We start from the raw sequence: 12,781 nt of genomic DNA, 5'->3' as shown, positions 1-12,781 counted from the left end.
AGGTCAAGTGGGTCAAGTGACATAGTTCTGAGAAATTAGAAATTATGAAAAATTGTAAAACAGGCATTCTTATTCTTTTTAGTGATACCGTCTCCTTCGGATCCCATGTCTTGTATCAACTTTATCAATTTTATGCGCGCTGCAGTTAAAACTTAGATTAACATTTGTCTATGTAGTTTTACCTCCTCAATATTTCGGGAGTAAATCTTTCGCTTTTTAGAGTTTTTCATTTCGAAAATCTGAAAACCTATCTAATACTGCCGACCCATATCGCTCCGCCTGAGTGACTTAGAAACCCCCTTTTTGACCTCCTCCACCCTAGCAAAATCGGGATCATATTACCTTATCGGCCCTTTTTACGCCGGCCCCTTTTACGCCGGCCCTTATTCCAGCACAGCCTAATTTTGGGCTTACGCCAAAACTTGTAAAAATCGCTATTCAGGCTTCAAAACAGTAAGTATTAACTAAAATTTACATTAAAATGTCATCTTTCAGTAAATTCCATTGAAAATCATTGATTTTCGGGAAGTTTTGGATAAAGAGTAAAGAAATGGATAGTTTTCATCCTTTATGATTCATGCCTAAAATCTTTTGATTTGAGAAAAAATGGTCAAATTAAAGTCTGTCCAAATATAATTGGCAGTGGAAACAAGAATGCCTGTAACTTTTGATAGTCAAATATAATTATGGAAGTTTTTGGACCTACCCCGGTGGAGGTCCTATAAATTAACCTCTGTTCGTCCGTTCGTTCGTTCGTTCGTTTGTTCGTTCGTTTGTTCGTTCGTTACCAACTTTTCTCGAGATTGGCTCATTAGTTTTTTCTGATTTTTTGCACAAAGATGTGTAGCTATAAACCCTCGAATGTGACGGAGCCCGATTTTCGAAAAAAAAAAATTTTTAGGCAAATTTGGGCCAAAAAACGGCTAAAAAATGGGTATTTTGGACTTTGTGAAAAATTGGATCATTAATTTTTTCTGATTTTTTGCATGAAAGTAGGGTTCCATCATAGGTAAAAGATGGCTCAAGCAGATTTTCGCAAAAAAAATTTGTTGGCTCAAAAAACGCATGTTTATCTATAAGAATCACTATTAATAAGCATACATCAATGTTCTTAGTCAAATAACTAAATTTTTTTTATGAGGTAGATGTTTTTTTTGCTCATGAGGGCTTACTTTTGAAGAATATGTGTGTTTAGACAGGAAATTTTGTTTGCTTGGCGTGTTTTTATGGAAAAACAGGCCAAATTCGATATTTCTTTATAAGCACATTATCAGTTACTTAAGTATTAGCTTTTCTCGAGATAGGCTTTTTCATTGTTTATGATCTTTTGCACAAAGATGCATAACTATAAACCCTCGAATGTGACGGAGCCCGAATTTCGAAAAAAAAATTTATGAGCAAATGTGGGCTAAAAAACGGCTAAAAAACGGCTAAAAAACGGGTTTTTCGGACTTTGTAAAAAATTGTATCATTAATTTTTTCTGATTTTTTGTATGAAAGTAGGGTACTATCATAGGTAAAAGATGGCTTAAGCAGATTTTTGCAAAAAAAGTTTGTTGGCTCAAAAAAGGCATGTTTATCTATAAGAATCACTATTAATAAGCATACATCAATGTTCTTGGTCAAATTACTCAATTTTTTTATGAGATAGATGCTTTTTTTTGCTCATGAGGGCTTACTTTTAAAGAATATGTGTGTTTAGACAGGAAATTTTGTTTGCTTGGCGTGTTTTTATGGAAAAACAGGCCAAATTCGATATTTCTTTATAAGCACAATTATCAATTACTTAGGTATTAGCTTTTTTCGAGATAGGCTTTTTCATTGTTTATGATTTTTTGCACAAAGATGCATAACTATAAACCCTCGAATGTGACGGAGCCTGAATTTCGAAAAAAAATGTTTATGAGCAAATTTTGGGCTAAAAAACGGCTAAAAAACGGGTTTTTCGGACTTTGAAAGTAGGGTACTATCATAGGTAAAAGATGGCTCAAGCAGATTTTTGCAAAAAAAGTTTGTTGGCTCAAAAAAGGCATGTTTATCTATAAGAATCACTATTAATAAGCATACATCAATGTTCTTAATCAAATTACTCAATTTTTTTACTAGATAGATGTTTTTTTTTGCTCATGAGGGCTTACTTTTAAAGAATATGTGTGTTTGGACATAAAATTTTGGTTGCTTGGCGTGATTTTATAGAAAAACTGGCCAAATTCGATATTTTTTATAAGCACATTATCAATAACTTAGGTATTAGCTTTTCTCGAGATTGGCTGTTTTATTCTCTATGATTTTTTTGCACAAAGATGCATAACTATAAACCCTCGAATGTGACGGAGCTCGATTTTTGAGAAAAAATTTTGGGGGTAAATTTCAGCTAAAAACGGCTAAAAAAAGAGTTTTTTGGACTTTGTGAAATATTGGATCATTGTTTTTTTCTGATTTTTTGCATGAAATTAGGTAAAAGATGGCTCAAGCAGATTTTTGTAAAAAAAGAATTTTTCAGCTCAAAAAACGCATCTTTATCCATAAGAATGAATCACTATTAATAAGCATAAATTAATGTTCTTAGCCAAATTGGTCAATTTTTTGACGAGATGGATGTTTTTTTTGCTCACGAAGTCTTGAATATGAAAGAATATTTCAAGAGCATGAAATTTTACTTTCTAAATGTTTTTTGGACCTACCCCGGTGGAGGTCCTATAAATTAACCCGTGTTCGTTAGTTAGTTAGTACGTTAGTTACCAACTTTTCTCGAGATTGGCTCATTCAATTTTTCTGATTTTTTGCACAAAGGTGCATTACTATAAACCCTCGAATGTGACGGAGCCCGATTTTCGAAAAAAAATTGTTTCCGGCCGGTAGAACCGGAAATGTCCCGAAACATATCATTAGTTTTTTGCGATTTTTTGCACATAGATGCACATTAGTACTGCCGAAAAGGTGTCGAAAACCGTTTGCCGAAAAAAATTTTTTTCCGGTCTGTAGAACCGGAAATGTGCCGGAAATCGTCGTTTTTTTNTTCTTATAAAGTATATGCTTATAAGAAAATAAATATGTCATTGTCGCCATCCTTTTACTTGTAAGAATTAATTACTGAAAGATATATCACCGTTTCATGAGTTCTTGAGTTGATTCTTATAAAGTATATGCTTATAAGAAATCATAAAAAATATGCACCGTCTATATTGTTTGCTGTCCCTTGTTTACTTTGTAAGAACTAATTACGAAAAGGTATCACCGTCTATCAGAGTTATTGAGTTGATTCTTATAAAGTATATCTAATAAGAAAAATAAAAGCTCATATGTTCGCCCCTTTGTTTACTTTGTAAGAAATAATTACCGAAGGTATATCACCTTCTATCAAGAGTTATTGATTTGATTCTTATTAAAGTATATGCTTATAAGAAAAATAAATATGCTCATCTTTTTCGCCATCTTTTTACTTCAATCTAATTACCGAAAGATATATTGCCTTCAATCAAGAGTTTAATTTGATCTTATAAAGAAATGCTTCTAAGAAAAATAAATATGCTCATCTTTTGCTGTCCCTGTTTACTTGTCAGACTAATTACCGAAAGAGATCACCGTCTATCACGAGTTATTGAGTGATCTCTATAAGTATATGCTTATAAGAAAAATAAATATGCTCATATTGGTCGCCATCCTTTGTTTACTTTGTAAGAACTAATTACCGAAAGATATATCACCGTCTATCATGAGTTATTGAGTTGATTCTTATAAAGTATATGCTTATAAGAAAAATAAATATGCTCATATTGTTTGCTGTCCCTTGTTTTACTTGTAAGAAGTAATTACCGAAAGATATATCACCGTCTATCAAGAGTTATTGAGTTGATTCTTATAAAGTATGCTTATAGAAAAATAAATATGCTCATATTGGTCGCCAATCCTTTGTTCTTTTAAGAATTATTACCGAAAGATATATCACCGTCTTCATGAGTTATTGAGTTGATTCTTATAAAGTATATGCTTATAAGAAAAATAAATATGCTCATATTGTTTGCTGTCCCTTGTTTACTTTGTAAGAACTAATTACCGAAAGGTATATCACCGTCTATCAAGAGTTATTGAGTTGATTCTTATAAAGTATATGCTTATAAGAAAAATAAATATGCTCATATTGTTTGCTGTCCCTTGTTTACTTTGTAAGAACTAATTACCGAAAGGTATATCACCGTCTATCAAGAGTTATTGAGTTGATTCTTATAAAGTATATGCTTATAAGAAAAATAAATAAGCTCATATTGTTCGCCATCCTTTGTTTACTTTGTAAGAACTAATTACCGAAAGGTATATCACCTTCTATCAAGAGTTATTGATTTGATTCTTATAAAGTATATGCTTATAAGAAAAATAAATATGCTCATCTTTTTCGCCATCCTTTGTTTACTTTCTAATTACTAATTACCGAAAGATATATTGCCTTCAATCAAGAGTTATTAATTTGATTCTTATAAAGAAAATGCTTATAAGAAAAATAAATATGCTCATATTGTTTGCTGTCCCTTGTTTACTTTGTAAGAAGTAATTACCGAAAGATATATCACCATCTATCAAGATTATTGAGTTGATTCTATTAAGTATATTATATAGAAAAATAATATGCTCATATGGTCGCCCTCCTTTGTTTACTTTGTAAGAACTAATTACCGAAAGATATATCACCGTCTATCATGAGTTATTGAGTTGATTCTTATAAAGTATATGCTTATAAGAAAAATAAATATGCCTCATATGTTTGTGTCCTTGTTACTTTGTAAGAACTAATTACCGAAAGGTATATCACCGTCTATCAGAGTTATTGCGTGATTCTTATAAAGTATATGCTTATAAGAAAATAAATATGCTCTATGGTCGCCATCCTTTGTTTACTTGTAAGACTAATTACCGAAAGATATATCACCGTCTATCATGAGTTATTGAGTTGATTTTATCAAGTATATGCTTATAAGAAAAATTAAATATGCTCATATTGTTTGCTGTCCCTTGTTTACTTTGTAAGAATAATTCGAAAGATATATCACCGTCTATCAAGAGTTATTGAGTTGATTCTTATAAAGTATATGCTTATAAGAAAAATAAATATGCTCATATTGGTCGCCATCCTTTGTTTACTTTGTAAGAATTAATTACCGAAAGATATCTCACCGTCTATCAGAGTTATTGAGTTGATTCTTATAAAGATATGCTTATAAGAAAACCATAAATATGCTCATATTGTTTGCTGTCCCTTGTTTACTTTGTAAGAACTAATTACCGAAAGGTATATCACCGTCTATCAAGAGTTATTGAGTTGATTCTTATAAAGTATATGCTTATAAGAAAAATAAATATTCTCATATTGTTTGCTGTCCCTTGTTTACTTTGTAAGAACTAATTACCGAAAGGTATATCACCGTCTATCAAGAGTTATTGAGTTGATTCTTATAAAGTATATGCTTATAAGAAAAATAAATAAGCTCATATTGTTCGCCATCCTTTGTTTACTTTGTAAGAACTAATTACCGAAAGGTATATCACCTTCTATCAAGAGTTATTGATTTGATTCTTATAAAGTATATGCTTATAAGAAAAATAAATATGCTCATCTTTTTCGCCATCCTTTGTTTACTTTCTAATTACTAATTACCGAAAGATATATTGCCTTCAATCAAGAGTTATTAATTTGATTCTTATAAAGAAAATGCTTATAAGAAAAATAAATATGCTCATATTGTTTGCTGTCCCTTGTTTACTTTGTAAGAAGTAATTACCGAAAGATATATCACCATCTATCAAGAGTTATTGAGTTGATTCTTATTAAGTATATGCTTATAAGAAAAATAAATATGCTCATATTGGTCGCCATCCTTTGTTTACTTTGTAAGAACTAATTACCGAAAGATATATCACCGTCTATCATGAGTTATTGAGTTGATTCTTATAAAGTATATGCTTATAAGAAAAATAAAATATGCTCATATTGTTTGCTGTCCCTTGTTTACTTTGTAAGAACTAATTACGAAAGGTATCTCCCGTCTATCAAGAGTTATTGAGTTGATTCTTATAAAGTATATGCTTATAAGAAAAATAAATATTGCTCATATTGTTTGCTGTCCCTTGTTTACTTTGTAAGAAGTAGTAATTACCGAAAGATATATCACCGTCTATCAAGAGTTATTGAGTTGATTCTTATAAAGTATATGCTTATAAGAAAAATAAATAAGCTCATATTGTTTGCTGTCCCTTGTTTACTTTGTAAGAAGTAATTACCGAAAGATATATCACCGTCTATCAAGAGTTATTGAGTTGATTCTTATAAAGTATATGCTTATAAGAAAATAAATGCTCATCTTTTTCGCCATCCTTTGTTTACTTTCTAATTACTAATTACCGAAAGATATATTGCCTTCAATCAAGAGTTATTAATTTGATTCTTATAAAGAAAATGCTTATAAGAAAAATAAATATGCTCATATTGTTTGCTGTCCCTTGTTTACTTTGTAAGAAGTAATTACCGAAAGATATATCACCGTCTATCAAGAGTTATTGAGTTGATTCTTATAAAGTATATGCTTATAAGAAAAATAAATATGCTCATATTGGTCGCCATCCTTTGTTTACTTTGTAAGAACTAATTACCGAAAGATATATCACCGTCTATCATGAGTTATTGAGTTGATTCTTATAAAGTATATGCTTATAAGAAAAATAAATATGCTCATATTGTTTGCTGTCCCTTGTTTACTTTGTAAGAACTAATTACCGAAAGGTATATCACCGTCTATCAAGAGTTATTGAGTTGATTCTTATAAAGTATATGCTTATAAGAAAAATAAATATGCTCATATTGTTTGCTGTCCCTTGTTTACTTTGTCAGAAGTAATTACCGAAAGATATATCACCGTCTATCAAGAGTTATTGAGTTGATTCTTATAAAGTATATGCTTATAAGAAAAATAAATAAGCTCATATTGTTTGCTGTCCCTTGTTTACTTTGTAAGAAGTAATTACCGAAAGATATATCACCGTCTATCAAGAGTTATTGAGTTGATTCTTATAAAGTATATGCTTATAAGAAAAATAAATATGCTCATCTTTTTCGCCATCCTTTGTTTACTTTCTAATTACTAATTACCGAAAGATATATTGCCTTCAATCAAGAGTTATTAATTTGATTCTTATAAAGAAAATGCTTATAAGAAAAATAAATATGGTCATATTGTTTGCTGTCCCTTGTTTACTTTGTAAGAAGTAATTACCGAAAGATATATCACCGTCTATCAAGAGTTATTGAGTTGATTCTTATAAAGTATATGCTTATAAGAAAAATAAATATGCTCATATTGGTCGCCATCCTTTGTTTACTTTGTAAGAACTAATTACCGAAAGATATATCACCGTCTATCATGAGTTATTGAGTTGATTCTTATAAAGTATATGCTTATAAGAAAAATAAATATGCTCATATTGTTTGCTGTCCCTTGTTTACTTTGTAAGAACTAATTACCGAAAGGTATATCACCGTCTATCAAGAGTTATTGAGTTGATTCTTATAAAGTATATGCTTATAAGAAAAATAAATATGCTCATATTGTTTGCTGTCCCTTGTTTACTTTGTAAGAAGTAATTACCGAAAGATATATCACCGTCTATCAAGAGTTATTGAGTTGATTCTTATAAAGTATATGCTTATAAGAAAAATAAATAAGCTCATATTGTTCGCCATCCTTTGTTTACTTTGTAAGAACTAATTACCAAAAGGTATATCACCTTCTATCAAGAGTTATTGATTTGATTCTTATAAAGTATATGCTTATAAGAAAAATAAATATGCTCATATTGTTTTCTGTCCCTTGTTTACTTTGTAAGAACTAATTACCGAAAGGTATATCACCGTCTATCAAGAGTTATTGAGTTGATTCTTATAAAGTATATGCTTATAAGAAAAATAAATATGCTCATATTGTTCGCCATTCTTTGTTTACTTTGTAAGAACTAATTACCGAAAGGTATATCACCTTCTATCAAGAGTTATTGATTTGATTCTTATAAAGTATATGCTTATAAGAAAATAAAAAAACAAACAGTTATATGCTTAAATTTGTGGAATTAATATTCGAGCAAAAAACAAACGCGACTTATGATTATCTCCATAGTATACCGAACCAACTAACCAGAGAACGCCCGGGTCAAACGCCAACGCCATAATCTTCGCCCCAAAAAAAATTCTCCCCCGCCGCCGCAGAAAGGCTATCGTAATACTTTCGCTAAGCGAAATTAATAAACTTGAAAGACTTCTATTTTTTGAAAACCATTAAAGTGGAACTCACTAAGAAACGGAATAAAAAAATCCCTGTTTTTGGTGAGGGTGCTCGCATAGTGAGTTCTATACTTTGAAAAAGCCTTTAAATATTATTAATATTAATCATACTGACGCTCAAAGTCAAAAGAACTTTCACTCTCCAACATATACCTTTCCCGGGCATACATAGTTTAGTAGCGGATTTAAAAAAGGTGTAAATCCTCGAAATGGAGAAAATCGTCAAAATGCACAATATGATTACCTGAAATAACTACATATTTTACGATCCGGCATACGCGGGAAAGGTGTCAGGACCTGCAGGCAGCCTAAGTAGGGTTAGGTTCGGGTGTGGTTTGATTGTGGCTGTGTGTCAAACTGGCTAGGAATTAGGTTATCATCATCAGTAAGAGTCAGGGTTGTTGGAGCTCGAAACAATCACTCTTTGGTGATTTTCTGCTTGAGCCTGGTATATAGTATGAATCCGTGGTGCAATGGTTTATCTAATATTCCGATGGCTTCTTGGCGGCTGGCTGCGTCCACACTGAAGCGGACCAAATATGCCAGACCTTCAGAGCAAAAAGCGTGTCGTAGCGCATTTCCACATCTGGTACCACTACCAGATAATGCAATGGTTAGAGCGGTGGGTTTCTGATCATTGGAACTTTGCATTTAGTTGGTTAGAATCCCACCGGTGGTGATATTTCAGAAAATCATTCAAACTGTTCAAAACATAGAAAATAACTCGCACAGTTCCATAAGAATTTCACGAGTTTCGAAGGGCTAAGGGCGAGACTCCTGGATGGGAAGTGAAACCACTCTTATTTCTCATTCAGAACACCCGCGCGTAGTTTTTACACAAACGCCGGATTGAAAATAAAATCTATCGCTAGATTTCAAAAAAATGTAGTCCTCCAAAACAAAGTAACTTCTAGATACAATCCATCGTCATGATTACGGCGCGTTATATGCGCGTTTTGAATGGGAAATAAGTAGCTTCAATTTCTCTTGCCTGAGAAGGGTTAAAGATTCGCCTCTAGCCCTTCGGGCTTGAAACTCAATATTTCAAATTCCCTTCGCAGCGGCTTTGAAATCATTGAATGGATGGTATGTCAGCTATTATGAAATTGTGTTTGCCTTTATTTTTCCGAATTAATCCTTTCAGTCCCGGAGTTGTTTTCACGGTTACTTTCCCGGAACTAAAAATTGCATTTAGAGACTACCTCAGTTAAGCCTAGATAACTTTCAAACCACAACTGCTAGGTGGAGGTTTCTAAAATGTTCTATCTTTATTTTAAAAAAAGTTGAAAATAACGTCATAAGCGTGTCAAGTGATCAGAAAATGGCGAACATTTTTTTGTCACTTTATAATATAGTAAAATTTTCAATGAAAAAAATGATTCCAAACCATTCATTTTTCTGATATATGAAGACCAAAACGATATATTCCATCTCAAAAAAGAATTATTTTAAAGCTTTCAGAGAAAAATCTTAGCTTGAAACTTTCAGTGTGAATACACCCTTTCTACGTCCTTTCTACAAAATTACAAAGTCGTTTTTATGTTCATGAATGCACTCAGCGTCATCAAAGATTATCAAAAATCAAAGTTCTGCATAAATCTCGCCATATTTCGATCTCATGATTGTCGTTACTTTTAGCTTTAGCGATATACATGAGAAATTTACTATTGATCAAAATCAATCATAAATACTTTCAGTTGATTAAACTAACAGTTGTTTAAGTAGTAGAAAAATTCTGAGAAATTGACTCCAAGTCAATAAAGCTGCGGTTTTATCAATACAAAACATGATGGAGAGAGCAAACTCTCCCTCTTTTTTAGCTGTTACTTCGATTAATTGGCAAGCAAATTGACTTTACATGTTATTGCTATAAACATACTTCAAAATATTGACAGCATTCATTTGAAGTTATACACATTTGAACAGAGAGGTTAACAGGAGAAGAAAAGCTGAGAGAAAAATTCGCAAAGACTGAGATGATGGCAAATGTAGCAGGACACTCAAATCTTACCATGACAAGAGAATGTAAAACGCGAATGGCCGACCTCACTACCCCAACAACGACAATCTATGGTGCCTTTTTCATCATGGGAAGTGTGTTCACGATTATTGCCAACAGTCTAGTTCTTATCGTTCTTTGGATGCCTAGCAACCGTTCCCGATCTAACAAAATCCTGACGTCATTAGCAGTATCGGATTTACTTGTCGGTTTAGTTGTTTTCCCGATAAATGCTTATCAAGTGTTGGCTGTTGGTGGGTTGATAAACTGTCCTGTCGACTATACACGTGTTTACTTTGCCGTTTTTCTTGAAGGATCCTCAGTGCTGACTTTAGCAGTGGTCGCCTTTGATCGTTTCATCCTGATGACCAAATACAACCTCTATGACAAGAAATCGGTCAAACATTTGACTGTTGGACTTATTGTTGCAGCGTGGCTTATTCCAGCCAGTGCACCAGCATTTCGTTGGGTGGGAAGGGTCCCATATTTGATCTTCATTTTTGTTATATTCTTCGCTCCGTTTTTCATCCTGTTTGTATCCTACTTTTTGATCGCTAGAGCGTTACGTGCGCAAGAATTGCTGTTGATCAAACGACGTAAAGAGTCTTTCATCATAGATTCCTCAACAACACCAGGAGATCCCGGAGATGACTCGAAAGGTGGAAACACAGGTACCGATATTCCATTAGATGACATCACTGAGATCCAAACACCGGCTGACTCGAAACGAAAATCCAGGATGAGGACGGAGAAAGCACACATCAAACTAGCGAAAGCGGTCATCTGGCTATTGGTGGTATATTTCTGTTGCGTTACACCGAAGAATATATGGATTATCGTGTACCTTGCAGATTCCTTTGAACACTTTTGGGATGCTCATTCTCATCAGAATTATTACATTTTTGCGATGCTTGCTGTTTCATATAACTCCTTCTTCAACCCCATCGTTTACTTCTGGAAAAATCCTCAAATCAGAAAAGGACTGAAGAGATTACTGAGACAAAGTAAAAACAGATTAGCGAGTATGACAAACTCGAGCACGATGTATTGAAAAATTTGACGAAGAAAATATCTTTCATCGATATAAGAGTTCGTGAACATAAGCAGATTTAAACAATATCATATTTTATTGTGGTATCAAAGGCAAGGTAAAAGAAAAAGACATACTTACGATTATACAGACCTGACTTTGAAAGGCACCTCTTGCGCTGAACTCTTGATACAAAAGGATCAATCTAATACGGAAAATACTAAACAAGCCTAAAGATACATTTTGATTCACAAAGATTTGAAAAGTGGTCGAAATCATTGACTCTTGTAAAGATCTATCGAAATCAGAGCGAAAGCTGAGGAATCGTCGAAATCTCGTGAACTATTTTAATGAGCTGATTCAGCTGTAAAATGGTGGACAGAAAGTTTGGATTGTAAAAATAAATTTGTATCTTTTTTACTAAAATTTACTACCTTACTTTTACAGCAATAAAAATGTATCTTTAAAAATAAATCTCTAACAAAAAGTATATTTATCCTATTTGAAAAACAATACAGACCATAAAGAATCCTATTCCCAAATAATAGAATTACTAAGCTTTGCAACCCCCCCCCCCCCATCAAAGTGAGAAAAAACGCAACGTATTATACAAAACCCTAGGGAGTCATGCTGGAAACTATTGGAGAGGAATAAAGTTAAATTGTTTTAAGTTTGAGAAGTTAGTATAGAAGTGTCATTCTATTTATTGGCAGCCCTTTTGCCTTTCGAATAAAATATGAGAAGGAACTGAGAGTATTCTGCTCAAATAAGCTTCCATTTGTGACTTCACTGTAATAAAAACGAAGACGAGACAGGATGATTAACCTCAACGTGGAGTATTTTAGGAAAATGCATACAACAATTAAATAGATAGGTACAAGATACCAAAGTATAGAACTCCTCGAAAAGTGAATCAGTCGATACCTCAAAATGGCATAAATTTCAAGAGTATTTCGGAAAGGACAGTAATGACAGATGTTCACAAAAATAGAAGTAAAGATTTTAATAGAACATGTCGGTGATGTCAATGCAAAGCTTTTTGCCTACGTATATGCTAACATCATCTATCGGCTTAAAAAGACCGTTATAAATACGTTGCCCATCAGTGCAAAAATGTTAATGTTAATGAGAATGAAATCTTCCTCAGCGACGGTCAAGAGAAAGAACTCACCATTCAACCTGAGCAATTCTAAACAAGAGGCGAAAAGGACTTAAAGAAAACGAATATTTTACATGCCCAAAAGAAACAAACTTTGAAGGTCAAAATACGTGTCTCATTCGGTCTAAATCTAATCATGAATAGACTATTGAATTGTTGTTAACATATCTTTATGTTTATATTTAATTTTATAGGGAACATTATATTATAAAGCTAGTTGACTGGCCTTACCACATTTATTCTCACCACGTTTCCACATGGCGATGCAAC

At 32.7% G+C, this 12,781-nt stretch overlaps 1 protein-coding gene across 1 annotated transcript; it reads left to right on the top strand.

Annotated features, from left to right (window-relative positions):
- Window positions 1-10,217: 10,217 nt before the first annotated feature.
- On the top strand, window positions 10,218-11,826 carry LOC136816618 (rhodopsin-like). Its single transcript, XM_067072957.1, has one exon. It carries the CDS (start codon window positions 10,300-10,302, stop codon window positions 11,371-11,373), a length of 1,074 nt encoding a protein of 357 aa, XP_066929058.1. The 5' UTR covers window positions 10,218-10,299; the 3' UTR covers window positions 11,374-11,826.
- Window positions 11,827-12,781: the final 955 nt, after the last annotated feature.

Source organism: Clytia hemisphaerica, unplaced genomic scaffold, assembly GCF_902728285.1.
Source record: "Clytia hemisphaerica strain Z4C2 unplaced genomic scaffold, Clytia hemisphaerica genome assembly, whole genome shotgun sequence".
Lineage (NCBI taxonomy): Eukaryota > Metazoa > Cnidaria > Hydrozoa > Leptothecata > Clytiidae > Clytia > Clytia hemisphaerica.
The sequence above is the reverse complement of the archived record's forward strand: the minus strand, read 5'-3'. Positions and strand labels throughout refer to the sequence as shown.

Excerpts from the sequence above, each read along its gene's own strand:
- LOC136816618 (XM_067072957.1), top strand. The coding sequence starts at position 10,300 with ATGATGGCAAATGTAGCAGGACACTCAAATCTTACCATGACAAGAGAA.